This window comes from Muntiacus reevesi, chromosome 15 (assembly GCF_963930625.1).
Source record: "Muntiacus reevesi chromosome 15, mMunRee1.1, whole genome shotgun sequence".
Taxonomy (NCBI): Eukaryota; Metazoa; Chordata; class Mammalia; order Artiodactyla; family Cervidae; genus Muntiacus; species Muntiacus reevesi.
The window spans coordinates 44,363,730-44,378,867 of record NC_089263.1 but is presented as its reverse complement, the minus strand read 5'-3'; the positions used below and the strand labels follow the sequence as shown (position 1 = coordinate 44,378,867).

The following is a 15,138-nucleotide window of genomic DNA, read 5'->3' as shown; positions in this document are numbered from 1 at the left end:
CATAAACACCATCCTCTAACCTGCTCGGGTCTCCACCCACCCTGGGCAGCTGAATGCCACAAGCAGGGTGCTGAAACATCCATCCTACAGGAAATGGAGGACGTTGTCGTAATAGGAGATCTTTTCCTTCACATCTCTTAAGAGGACATCTTTTCCTCTCTCATTTCCCCACTGACTCTTTTTGCCTCTCTGAATCCTATAGGAGCAGCTTCAATCCCTTCTGCTTACTCAGATCCTTCCTGACTCTCTGCAGAAAGCAGTAATTGCTCCCTCTGATAAACACATGGGCAACTTATGCTGATGCTATTTGACAGTTTGGATAGTTTTCCTTATCAGTTGTTTTTTTTTCTCATTTATTTATTGTGCTTCTCAAGAGTGAGGATAATTCCCTGGGTTTTTGTAAAATCCATAGCATCTTATTTCATATGGCAAATATTAAAAAAAAAAAAAACTTGGTAATTTGGGAGAAAAGCATCTAGAAAGGAATTTGACAGAGGTTAATGAACTTCGGGGCTTCCCAGGTGGCTCAGTGATAAAGAATTTACCTGCCAATGCAGGAGGCATGGGTTCAATCCCTGGGTTGGGAAGATCCCCTGGAGAAGGAAATTGGAAACCTGCTCAGTATTGTTGCCTGGGAAATTCCGTGGACAGAGGAGCCTGGCAGGCTACAGTGGGGCCAGAAATAGTCAGACACAACTGAGTGACTGAGCACGTACAAATCTATGGGGTCAGAAAGAGCTGGACACAGCTGAGTGATCAATCACACATGCATGCAGACTTGGGCAATACTAAATCTAGGACTTACTGTTATTGCTTTCTGGGTTGATGAGGATCAAGAGAGGATCGTGTTAAATGTATCATATAAAAAGCCAGTTTGATTTAAAGAGAAAAAGGATCACCCAACAAGCTCACCTCTTTTATGGCACTTCTTTTAACCTCCATTCATATTCTGGCATCATTATCTTCACCCAGACTGTCATAATTGCCTTCATCATTGTTCTGCCCTCCATACTCCCATTCTAATCCACCCAATCAGACAATAATTTTATTAGGAATTTGTATGTTTCAAGTAATCTACTGGAAGAATCAATTCCCTCATCTTAGGATGGCAGCTCTCCTGCACAATCACATTCAGCAACTCTCCACTTTCCAAAGTCAAATGTAATCCAGCCTCACTTGCCAGTCTTATCATATACTATTCTTTCCAACCACTTCAAACAAAGCAAAATAGTCTCTCTTTTCTGTGATGTATGTGTTAGTTTTCAGTTTAAGTCCCTGGGGCCTAGAACTATAAAATAAATCACTCTCAGAGGTAGAAGTTGTGATCATGTCATAAATCCAACAATCTGAGAAAAACATCTCAGAGTAGACACTATTAGAGGTATATATGAGAGTTTCTATTTTTAAAGACTTGCTAAAACTGTGGAGGGATGTACAGAAGGGGGAAGGGCCTTACCTTAGAGTTGGGACAAGGAAGTTAAACACAAGGGACAGGCAGACTAAAGAAAATCAAAAATGAAGAGCCAGGATGTAGCGAAATGAAAGCACTTGTCATAAATCTCATTTAAAAACAACCCCCCCAGTAAGATACAAATAATAAATTAATACCTTCATACTGGAAACTTTCACATTTTGAAGGTTAGAATTCTGAGATGCACGCTCATACCCAAAAAGAAGAAGAAAACAAAAGAATTTTGTTTATTGCACACAAACTACATGTGGAGCACTGTGCTTCTGTGAAAATCCAAGTAATCTGAATTACTCCGAACGACCAACTCTGCTCCATCATGAAGTCGTGGTAGTAAATGGCATCACGGTATGCCCTGAACTCTTCCTCCAAACAAGGGCTCCTGTCTGCCAGAATGAATTCCAAATTAATAATCAGGCTCAAAGTTAGGCCATATTAGCTGCTGTGTATTTTTAACCTTTGTATTAAATTACCATCAAAGAGCATTAATTAAGATAAGAAATAGAGCTACTTATTTGTTTCATATGCATCTTCAGATTTCTGAATTATACATTAAAACAATCTATGACATATACATGTGGTTTTCACAAAGGAAAAAAGCATAAATGCCTCAGGGTGCATCTGCCTAAGAAACAGATGGAAAAACACACTTTTTGCAGTTCTATTAAAGCACAGAGAAATATCATAATTTTAAAGGCTACAAAAATAAGGTGAAGATTATATAAGGCAAATGAATCAGTAAAATCTATAGCAAAAGCCAGAATATTTTAGGTTAATCTGAAAAGGCTGAGTCTCCTAAGACTTTGAAAACTAAGAAAAGCCATTTGGTGAAATCTTTAACTTGGATTTTTTTGTTTGTTTGATTTTGTTTCTAGGTTCCAGATTCAGAGATGTGCAACTGATCCAAACAGTTATAAAAGCTTAGGAGACAGCTTTCGAATGATTTTGCACACAGAAGGGTATGTATGGTTCTTCACACAATCTCTGTGTTGATGTAGACATTTTAATATGTTACTACATAACACATTTTCTCATTTTGAATGATTTATTTTCCTAGTCTTATTAGGGAAAAATATTGAAAAGAGTGTTTTTCTATTTTTGTGCATGTTTTTCTTGATAATACAGTTGAATATTAAATATGTATATGATAGAAACTCCCTGGAGGAGGGCATGGCAACCCACTCCAGTATTCTTGCCTGGAGAATCCCAGGGACCGCGGAGCCTGAGGGGGCTACATACAGTTCATGGGGTCACAGAGAGTTGGACATGATTGAAGTGACTCAGCACTCACACATACATGATAACTACCTCGAAAAGGATATTAATAATATCCTTTATTAAAAATAATTTGATGACTATAGGACAATTTTTAATTTGTGCTGTTAAAGCTTTTTAAAGTTCTTATAACTGGAAATGTCTAAATGTGATAGTTGTTTGTTTCTTAAATATGTGTTCCTTATTTGCATTCTGATTTATGAATATTCTATCAAAACATACTGTTGTCAAAAAACTAATGTGTCAAGTTCATCATCCTGTCTATTAGATGATCAGATAAATAGAATATTTTAGTTACATAAACTAAAATGTTCTTTGATGTATATAGATTCAGTTAAAGATTCTATTAAGCATAAATAATTTTACAAAGGATTTTAGATTTGCATTTTGCAGTTGTTTTCATAAGAGAATTGGTTGACAATAATAATTATACCAAAGTGATAACAGTAATAATAGCAATTAGTATATATTTAGCCTTTACTATGCACTAGGAATTTTCCATATAGCTCTTTGAGGTAGGTTCTGTGAGCATCCATTCAAGTTAGTCGGATGAAGCAACCAAGATTCAGAAAGGCTAATTTTCACATATCTGATAAATTATGAATCTTGGACTCAAATCAAGTCAACTTTTCCCCAAAGCCCATGTTCCTAACCTCTGTAGTTCACTATCTTTCTTAGCAGAATTTACTGGGGACATTGTTTTGCGGATTGTTCATTTCAGTTAAACGTATGTCATTGATGTTGCTCCATGCCAATATGTCCTTCTGAACAACAGCATAGTAATTTCTTTATCTACATACTGCAGTTTGCTAAATTAATCCCCTTTGGTGGCCCACTAGGTTGTTTCCAGATTTTTACTATTAAACAACAGTACAGTATATATTCTTATACTACTTTTTCACATTTTAAAATTTCTGTTTTTAAAAGTTGTCAGCTTTAGGACTTATAGGATCAAATGATATGCACACCTTATATCACATATGTTGCAAATTATCTTCCAAAAAGTATGTACTGACTTAGTATTTGAGAGTTTTCATTTCTCCACAGTGTCTCAAACACTGGACAATATCAATCATTATTTGATATATCTTTTACTCATGTGCATCTCCTGTTTATAATCTAACAGATACAAAAGAAAACTGTCATAACAAAATTGCATTGATGGTAACTGAGGTCGAGCATACTTTTATATCATTGTCATTTTTTTCCATGAATTGCATATTTGTGTCCTTTGCCCGTTTCTCATAGGTTAGATACTTTTATTAATTTTTATTAATTTATTTAACTATTATGTAAATTACAAATATTTCTCCTAACTTGCTCTTTGTCTTACAACTATAATATCATAAACCTTTCGGAAATTTGTGATCTTTGAAGATTGTGATTTTGTGATTATATCTATTTTCCTCTGTGATATCTGATGGCACATTAAAAAAGAACATCCTCAAACCCCAAGAGATAAACATTAACATTCGAATCTTTAATCTAGCTGAGATTTGTTTTTGATGTGCAGTGTGGCATATAGGAATCAAATTTTATTTTCAAATGGTTAGTCAACTGTCCAAATGCCACTGGTTAAGAATTCTATTCCTTATTCACTAATTAGAAATGCTAGTTTGTTTGTTTTATTAAACTTGCACATATTTATCAGCTAAATTTTCTATTTGGTTTCTCCATTTTCTGTTCTGTTTCATTAACTTCTCTAGCTCTATGCAAGTACCATACTATTTTCATTATTTTATTTTTAGAGTATTTCAGGAATATGTAAAAACATGGCCTGTAGGGTAAAGTCTAAAGTCCATATTAGGTGTACAGAGTCCTTCCTAGGACAGCCTCCCTTCTTCTCCAGTCTCATTCCCCATGCACAAGTCCGTTATGTAGCAGGCACCACCCTAATTTACTGAGCTTGCTTTCTATGTCTCCTCTCCCACCCTAATAATACATTTCGCTAATGGCCATGTCTCACTTCCCTCGTATTCCCTATGCCTGTGTTTGGCACTAAGTAGAGATATTTGGTAAAGGTATGTTGAACAAATGAATGAAAGTCATCACACCAACATCATGATGATGCAAAATGAAGAAGAAAGATGATAATTCTTGCTACTGACCACCTCCTCTGAAGCTATGAAGGCTGGTTAAATATTTTGAGGTCATCTAATGACAGAGAATCAGCAAATTCTTGCTGTTCCTCTGGTGATGTGGTACCTGTCATTGATAATATACCTGCATTTATGGCGATTAGGATCAAAATCATGTTCATTTTACCCAATAAATGTATATAAAGTTAAAGAAACCATAGTGTATTATGTAGTCAGTAAAAGTATCTCTTTCCTGTAAAACAATAGTGTCAGCATTACCCAGTTTTGTAAATAGTAACAGATATCTCTGAATTGGATGTGGGAGTTCCTTAGCCAGACTCTTCATTTCAAGTGTGTTTTAGGAAGAATTCGATGTTTCTGCTTTGATATCAAGTAATATAACAAACATACAGTATGTGTGGTCCTTGCATAGTAAAATTGGCCTTTTCCCTCAACTGTACGTTTAATTGCTTCTAAAGCAAATTGACATTCTTTCTGTAATCCTTTAGATCTGGATACGTTGTTAACAAAAGTCAGAAAGCTCTTGTCTTAAAGATGGAAATATTTGTAAAAATACAAAAGAAAAAGCTGCTTTTTGATACAGAGCAAGAGCATTTTATAGCTTTTTAAGTTTAAAAAAAAAAGAAAGAAAAAAAGAAAACCTTTTAACACATGCTGTGTTGAATTTTTTTCCTAGTAAAACAATTCCTTTTTATTTTCTTAGTTAGCTCTTAGAGTACACTCTGCTTTCAAAGATGTTTTTTTCACTCAGGTGCATAGAGGCCAGTTTGGTCTGTGGCCTACAGAGAGGCTAGTGCTAGTCAATTTGACTATTTACATAATTAGGAGAATTCATCTCTCTTCATTCCTCTTATCTAACCCCTCATCCCAGCCCCTGCAAGTTAGAAGTTTTGAAAGCTAATCCTTTTGTGTTGTTTAAAAACATTAAAGTCTTTAATGCACTTAGAATCTGCACAGTCTCCCATTTCTCCACTCTAAGAAAGTGAATTGGTGCTTCTCACCATTCTTAGAGATGCAGTTCCCCACCTCTTAGACCAGAATTCACATTTCTAAGAGACAATAGCTAAATTTAAATCACATGAATCTGGATCCCTTTACTGCTTCTAAGGTTTTTTTTAAAGTATAAATACACTGTGCTATTATTAAAGGCATAGTTTTTCAACCCAGTTTTACAGAGGTGAAGTTAATTTGTTTTCTTTTGAAAAGCCTTCCAAATTCTAAGTAAGAATTTCTGTTATGTGGAATCATCGTATTCACTTCAGTTCAATCACTCAGTCAAGTCTGACTCTTTGCAACCCCATGGACTGCAGCACACCAGCCTTCCTATCCTTCACCAACTCCTGGAGTCTGCTCAAATTCTTGTCCATTGAGTCGATGATGCCACCCAATCATCTCATGTTCTGTCGTTTCCTTCTCCTTGCCTTCAGCCTTTCCCAGCATCAGGGTCTTTTCCAACGAGTCAGTTCTTTCCATCAGATGGCCAAAGTATTGGAGCTTCAGCTTCAGCATTAGTCCTTCCAAAGAATATTCATGATAGATTTACTATAGGATTGACTGGTTTGATCTCTTTGCAATCCAAGGGACTCTCAAGAGTCTTCTCCAACACCACAGTCAAAAGCATCAATTCTTCAACGCTCAGCCTTCTTTATGGTCCAACTCTCACATCCATACTCGACCACTGGGAAAACCATAGCTTTGACTAGACGGACATTTGTCGGCAAAGTAATATCTCTGCTTTTTAATATGCTATCTAGGTTTTTACTTAGATTTTACCAAAAAGGCCATCATTGTAGAAAACTCACAGGGAAGGAATTTGTCACTATTGAGAACACCTCCATCTTCACCGTGATTTTTCATCTTTCTCTGATTTGGCAAAATAGACTAACACGTCCATCTACTGTAATCATGAACCCAGAAGGCACAAAGATTTAGCCTAGTTGATTAGGTGCCTTCAAAACCAATAATCTTCATTTTGTAAACTCCCCTGGAAAAGAGTAGCTGGTATCTCTATTTACCATGCGTTCAGACATCATACCTCATTTCCTTTTGTTTCAAAGTATCTCATGAGTGTTCCTCTAGTTTTTGCTGTACTTACCATTCCTTTAAAGAGAGTGATTGAGATGTTTCCAGATGGGTGAAAGGATTATAAATTTTGCTTAAAAAAAAATAAATGCAAATAGGACTGCCTACCTCCTTACTCTGAAAGTATTGCAGGAAAGTGGGACTACTTCCAAGGCCTGAGAGTGGGCTCTTGTCTAACACCCTGAAATGAATTGTCCAAAGAGATGCACTGCTGACAAAGCAAGAGTCTTTACCGGGAAGGGGCACTGGGGTGGAGCGCAGCAGGGTCAGGGAACCCAAGAAAACTGCTCTTTCATGTGGCTCACAGTCCAGGTTTTGTGGTAACCAGGTTAGTTTTTGGTTTCTCTCTAGCCAGTTACTCTGACTCAGGGTCATTCCTGGTGGCATGTATTCACTCAGCCAAGATGGATTCCAGCAAGAAGGATTCTGGGAGGTTGGTAGGACATGTGGACTGGAGTCTACTATCTCCTTTTAACCTTTCCCAAATTCTTCCAGTTGGCGGTAGCTTGTCAGTTCCACATTCCTTACCAGAACCTTCTCCTGTAAGATAACTCGTGCAAATATTACTGTGGTAACTGGTCAGGGCAGTCAGTTTCAGTCAGCGGTTCCCCTAACAAAAGCGCCTAGTGGCCATTCTTTCTGACATGAAGAGAAAAGGGAGTTAAACGGAACTTAAGATATCCTGGTGACGCAGGTAAAGAAAGATGTGAAAATAATGCTTATTTTCTTCAGTGTACCAGACACTGTGCTAAGGACTTTTTTTATATCTTTATTTCAACACAGCACTAGTCTCAACACAACTCAGCATCATTATGTATTTCTGTATTTTGTGTGAGATAACTGATGATCAGAGAAGTTAACTTGCCCAAAGTCAAACAGGTACTAGTGACATACCGTGGTTTTTCCATTACACCGTATCGCCTTTCACTAAACCTCAAAGTTCGTTGTTTATTAAATGAAAAGAAGACAATGTGGAAGTAGTGTGCAAACCTCTAATTTTTAAATAGCTTTTCTAAAACCTTTGCTATTCCTACCCTCAAATCACATAGCAATTTAAAGCAGTTTTTTATCTCTTCCTTCAAGTGAAGTATGAGAGACCAGTAAATGTTCAGTCAACCAAATCCTGCAGATTTTGAGACAGCACCGCAAACCTCTGACAACTCCAGACTCTTAATCTAATCATTGTGCCACCTCTTGCAGAGAGCGCCATATCTCTGATGAATTCATGGGTTTCCATCAGTCTCCTCTCCTTCTGCTTATTCCTTAGTTTTCTTATGAGAAAAATTCTTGGGCATTGGTTTGCCCAAGGCAAATCACTAGGAAACAAGGAGGTCAGATTATACTTAGTTTCAAATGAGAAACATGTTGATTGCTGGTGCCTTCAGAAATATGGTATTCCTCAGAAAGTATTGCTGTAGAAAATATGTGGTTGCATTTGGGGGGCATTTGAACTGTGTTTTGTTTCACGATTTGTTTTCTGGTAACCACTGATGTTGCCCCAAGTATCATCTTACAATCAGACCACTTGGTGATTATAATATTTTCTAGTTAAATGACATTTAAGGCCTCGTTTTATGAGCTCCAGCGTAATTGGCTAATTTGGTAAACTCCAGATGTGTGAGACAATGTGCCACTCGTTTAAGTGCCTTTCAGACGGCATAAATGGCACAGCCCCAGGAGGTATAATCACTCCCTCTTGTTTTCATTAAGAAGGGGAATGAGTGGCTTGTGACACAGACAAAGGAAGCAGGATGTCTACACTACACACAATAACCGAGTAAGACTTGGACATTTTCTTTTAACAGGCAGACTCACTCCAGGGTCTTTAGCTTAATTTGTTGTCTAGGTGGGTCTGCCTTTTTTATAGTGGTTCACCTAGTCTAACAGGGCCAGGTGATTTTTAAAGTAACACTATAAATAGAAAGACCTGCTCCTGTTGAAACCCTCTAAGTAAAATGGTGTCTGGAAACTGTCTTTCACTCGCACATAGAAGTGATGGGAAGCGTTAGATCTCAGGAGACGGTGGAGGAGATAACTCTTCCCACTACCAGAAACTGTAGTTATCCGAGCAATCAGCGTCCTCACCACCTCAGCCAAGTTCCAATGTCACAAGGCCCAGCAGTTGCTGCTGCTTTTTCTCTCTCCTCTCAACCCCACTTCTCACCCAGCAGAAACCCACTCACCTTCCCAGGGTGGCTAAGCTGGAGTGGAGCAGGTGATTCTTGGCCTCGGGTCTCTGGATCTTCAGGCTGGTCCCTCTTAGCTGACGACAGATCCGGTGGAGGTCGCGTATCACTGTGGACTCACTGCCACTTTACAAATGCAGAATTTTCACTCAGATAAATAATTACAGACCATACCCCAGGGTCCTATGCAGAGAATCCATAGTATAAATCAGTTATGTGTAGGTCACTGGGTGTTGACTGGGTTTGCAAGACTGATTTACCCAAGTGAATTCACTCTTGAGTGGGAACTAGAAGTGCGGTGTGCCTTCCATGATGAGTTTCCTGGTGCCTTTGAGTACCTTCTCTTCTAGCCTTTTTACTTTACCAAAGCAGCCCCTTCTGGTACCTGCTGGACCTCCCTTGTTTTGTTTTCTTTTGTTGCTAGCTTTATTGAGATATATAATTGGTATATAAACTTTCATAAGTTTAAAGTGTACAGCGTGATGGTTTGATACATGATGCAAAGTAATCACCACAAGACTAGTTAAAGCATCCATCACCTCACATAATTACCATTTTTATGTGTGGTAAGAACATTAAAGATCTACTCTCCTAGCAGCTTCCAAGTGTGCAATACAATATTGTTGACTATAGTCACTGTGCTGTATATTACGTCCCTTCTTCCTTGATTTTAAGTGGTGATGAGAGGGAAAGCAGATGGTCCCTGTTGTTCTTGCCTCCACTTGGCAGAGTTCAGCCCTGGCCTGCCTGGGCTTCTTAATGATGGCAGAGCAAGTGTCCTCTTTAGCTCAGAAAAAAAGGAAAACAAGAAAAAAACACAGCCAGTGAGGGTTTGGAGAGTAAAACTATAGCAGATCTCTCTGACAAGTCTTATAAGTGATCAACCCAGGTCCAGAATGTGGTGTTCAGTAGACTGAAGCCACTGTGTTCTCCCAGGCCTTCTCCTGTTTTAGAGAAAAGAGATGATCTCAATTCAAGCATGGGCCTACTATTACTAGCCTCTAATGATTCATGTTCCTTTTAAATATAATTTATCAAAGATTTAGTATATTATACTCCCAAAATTTTAGTCATAAAGTATATATGTAATGACGAATCTAGACAGCGTATTAAAAAGCAGAGACATTACTTTGCCTACAAAGGTCCTTATAGTCAAAGCTATGGTTTTTCTAGTAGTCACGTACAGATATGAGAGCTGGACAATAAAAAAGGCTGAGCACCGAAGAACTGATGACTTTGTGGTGGAGATCCAACCAGTCAATCCTAAAGGAAATCAGTCCTGAATATTCACTGGAACGACTGATGCTGAAGCTGAAGCTCCAATACTTTTGCTACCTGTTGCAAAGAGCCTACTCATTAGAAAAGACCCTGATGCTGGGAAAGACTGACGGCAAGAGGAGAAGGGGATGACAGAGGATGAGATGGTTGGATGGCATCACTGACTCAATGGACATGAGTTTGAGCAAACTCTGGGAGTTGGTGAAGGACAGGGAAGCCTGGCATGCTGCAGTCCATGAGACCGCAAAGAGTTGGACACAACTGAGCAACTGAACAACAACAATATATGTAATAGCTTTTCACTGAAAGCTTCTGCTAAGAATGTTAAACTCTATTTAGCAATTCAAGTTTGAAAATTTTTTAAAAAGTGAGGAACTTCCCTGGTGGCTCGGTGGTAAAGAGTCTACCTGCCAGTGCAGGAGACATGGGTTTGATCCCTGATCTGGGAAGAGCCTACATGCTGCAGAGCAACTAAGCCCCTGTGCCACAGCTATCGAGCCTGTGCTAGGGAGCCCAGGAGCCATAGCTACTGACGCCTGCACATGCCCGTGCTCCACAGCGAGAGAAGCCACTGCAACGAAAAGCCTGCAAGCAATGCAACTAGAGAGTAGCCCCCGCTTGCTGCAACAAGAGAAAAACCCATGCAGCAATGAAGACCCAGCACAGCCAAGAATAAATAAATAATAAATAAATAAATAAAATTATTTTTAAAATGAATGGTAAAGAGAAAGAATACTGAAGAAGAATCTTTTTAAAACATAAAGATGTGATATATATATATATATACACACACACACACACATATATATATTCATTGGGATACTACTCAGTCATTTAAAAAGATGAATTATTGCCATTTGCAACAACATGGACGGACCTTGAGGGTACTGTGCTAAGTGAAATAAGTCATACAGAGAAAAACAAATACTGTATGATTTCACTTATATGTAGAATATAAAAAACAAGCAAAGTAAATAAAGGAACAAATCAAACCAAACAAAAACAAACATGCAGACACAGAGAACAGAACAGTGGTTACCAGAAGGGAAGGGGCAGTGGGGAAGGCAAAATGGGTAAAGGGAATTGACTCCATGTTGATGGATAGTAACTAAATTTTTGGTGGTAAGCATGCTGTGGTGTATACAGAAGTAGAAAAATAATGTACATATGACACATATACAGTGTTATACATCAATGTTACCTCAGAAAAATAAATTTAAAAAACAGGCAGTTGAACCACTGGTACATTATTTAGCTTTCCTATTTGCCAGATTATTTTGCACTGCTGCTGAAGAAAATAGCTGTTGGTTTAAGCTGTTTCAGGTTGTAAAGTGGTCTTTGCAAGCAAGGCGCGGATAGTGAATTTTCAGAGAACTCAGACAGCAGCATCCTGATGCTTCTATGTCCCAGAATTCTGTTTCCTTTTCTAAATTAGAGATCTTTTGTTCTGTACACTGAGTGACCTTTAAAATGGTTTCAGCTCCTAAATTTCCCTCCTGTCATCACCATAGATTGCTAGCTGACAGTCACACACCCCTCTCCACCAGCCTCGCGCTAACAACGCTTTCTGACTTACTGACTGGCCTTTGGCAAGGATTTAAGTGTTGCCAAAGAGTAAGTGAAAACGTTTGCAGTGATGTCAGCCCGTCATCAAGGTCTGATTAAGAGACCAAACACGGCCATTCTCAGCAAGCAGTGCTGACAAGAAGGAAAGGAGGACCAGTTGTTTGGGTGGAAGTAGTTGTCTTTTGGGAAGGTCGGTGTCTAAGTTCAGAGCCCTAGAAGATATTCTTCATGTTTTTATAGAGTGTTAATGGGGAGTGAGGGGATTTCATCGTCAGTGGGAGATGTCCATTTGAAAATATTTCCAGGCCTTTATTTCGACTTGTTCTGGATTTCTGATGGGCTAGATGCAGTCACCTTGGGAGGAAAAATATCTTTACAAAAACCAGAATCCTTTTTCTAGGTTGTTAAACTGAACATTTTCAGAGGAGAATGAAAAAGAAAATCTCCAAAAACTCTTCTACCCTTGTCTGATTCTCTTATTGTAGAACACACAACACAACTTAGGTATTATTTGACATAGACAAGGTTAAAGGAGTTAATATTTTATCTTCATCATTGATTTCAGCTATTGTCTCTGACTTTTTAGAATTACATCTTTCAATATGCTATCTTTTTGGCAGGAAGTCTTCTATTACTAGAATATTAATATTTAAGCTTATTTTATTTTTCTTAGAAAAAGGTGACATGGATTTTTAATATTCTAGAGCTCTGTTAAGAATATTAGAATATTCTTAATATTAGAATATAAGAACTCTGTTAAAAGCATTGGCAAAATACCTACAGACATATGCACACATATATGTGTTTAAACTAAATTTAATTGCTTATAGTTTAGATTGTTACATTTTCTCTGTAAATCCCATGGGTCAGATTCCACTGGAGAATCCATCAGTGTGAATTATGACAGGCTTTTACTCAGTTGCTGCTTAGGAATCTGTTTAGTACCCAATTGCAGTGTTCTCAGCCTGTGAATTCTTTGTTTAGTCTCATGACTCTAGCTTTACGTCTCCTCCAGCTCTTTCAGGGGGTTTAAAACTGAAAGAAAGGAAAAGGTTCAGGCTCTGTTGTCATAACAGTGATTATATTCAAAATCACTGTTGCCATTTTTACCCTTTTGTGAAATGTGTCCGTACATCTTACTTATCTTGATGCTCCACAAGAACCCAGCAGCTAGAAAGGTGGGGAGTATGATGTTTCATTTTTCTGGTCAGGAAACTGATAAGAGATGTTAAAAACCTTGCCCAGCATCTCATTGCTGGTGTTTGTTGGGGCAGGCATTCATCTATGGTCTTGTACGTCCTGTATCATGCTCCCACTTCTGTCAATAACTTAATAGTAGTATTAGTAATAATAGAAGCAACATCTCAAATTTACACTGTTTCCATTATGAGTTCAAAGCATTGCCACATACCTCACTTGTCTGAAGAGCATCTGGGAGAGATGGTATGGTTGGTTACATTCTACAAACCAGAAAGTTTTGGCAGAAAGGAATTTATTGAGATTCCTAGAATAATAGATTAGATCCTAAGATCAGTACTCAAAGAATACAAAGGTTTGACCTTTTGAGGACATCTTAGGCAAATGAAATTAGAAAAATATATGTTCTGAAGGGTGGTACCATCATCCCATGAAACCACGATAAAAGCTGTCAGCTCAGAACAGAGCCCTCTCCAAAAGGAAGTTACAGTATTAGTTTAGGGTTAAGCCTCACTGCATAAACTAACTGTTATTTGACCTGTTGGTGACTTTGCCTAACTCAACTTGAATATTGAATAATAACCAGGAAAACCTCATGAAACATGAGATAAGACATTTAACCAAAGTTCCTTGGATGAACTGTCAGATGGGGTGGAAATCATCATATGACTGCAAGATATGTTGAAATATGCGGTCACCAAAACCTAGAGCAGATGACAGCCATATGCAGCAGCCTAGTTCTCCTGCTGATAAACACTATGTCCATAATTCTCCTGTGGCCATGGAGAACTCATGGGAAAACAAAGCCCTAGTTAGCAGGAATTCTAATGTGGACACAGTCTCAGTGGTAACAAAAAATGAGGCAAAGTGTGAGATGAGTTTTGGAAACTGATAAGAGTTTGTAAGTTTATGTTACGTGAATGAGTTCTTTGCTTTCCTTATGTAAAGTTTTTCCTAAATTAGAAGAATCAAGAACCACAATAAGAGACAATAATGTGCTCGGGTGTCATTACCATTTTGCATCCTTTAAGTTTTCAGTGAACAGCTCAATATGCATTTCAAAATTCAAATTAAATTCCCAGAAGTTGGCACTATTTATAAAAGAACCAAAATTAGACAAGTAATGCAGTGTGATCCACTAAGCAATAAGACATATAAATTATGTAAAATCTGAGTTCACATATAAAATAAAATATACATTAGATTACAAAACGTTTCAACCACTTGTTTGCTCCTTAATCCTTGTGATCTGGCTTCTGTCTGCATCCATGTTTACAAGTTGCTCTCTCAGAAGCCCCAGGATTGTTGTTGATCAGTCACTCAGTCATGTCTGACTCTTTGTGACCCCATGGACTGCAGCACACCAGGCCTCCCTGTCCATCACCAACTTCTGGAGTTTGTTCAAACTCATGTCCATCGAGTCAGTGATGCCAACCATCTCATCCTCTTGCCCCCTTCTCCTCTTGCCCTCAATCTTTCCCTGCATCAAGGTCTTTTCCAGTGAGTTGGTTCTTTGCATCAGGTGGCCAAAGTATTGAAGCTTCAGCATCAGTCCTTCCAATGGAATATTCAAGGTTGATTTCCTTTAGGATGGACTGGTTTGATCTCCTTGCAGTCCAAGGGACTGTCAACAGTCTTCTCCAGCACCACAGTTCAAAAGCTTCAATTCTGTGTTCAGCCTTCTTTGTGGTACCACTGTCACATTTGTACATGACTGCTTGAAAAACCATAGCTTTGACTATGATGGACCTTTGTTGGCAAAGTGATGTCTCTGCTTTTTAATATGCTGTCTAGGTTTAGCAAGCATCTTTTGATTTCATGGCTCAAGTCACTGACTACAGTGATTTTTGGAGCCCCAGAAAATAGTCTGTCACTGTTTTCACTTTCCCCCCATCTATTTGCCATGTAAGATGTGCTATTATTTTAGGTACAGTTAGAAAATGGTTTAAATAACTATTAAACTCCTTGGAGTGATGTGGTGGCTGAA

General features: G+C 38.2%; 1 protein-coding gene across 3 annotated transcripts in view; it reads left to right on the top strand.

The window, feature by feature from the left end:
• Nucleotides 1-15,138, top strand: part of SLC25A21 (solute carrier family 25 member 21) — a 498,703-nt gene that overhangs the window by 351,903 nt on the left and 131,662 nt on the right. For all 3 annotated transcript variants that reach the window (XM_065906189.1, XM_065906191.1, XM_065906190.1), the window contains exon 3: nucleotides 2,344-2,427. In XM_065906189.1, the coding sequence (XP_065762261.1) occupies nucleotides 2,344-2,427 (84 nt within the window). The remainder of the gene's footprint in view (nucleotides 1-2,343; nucleotides 2,428-15,138) is intronic.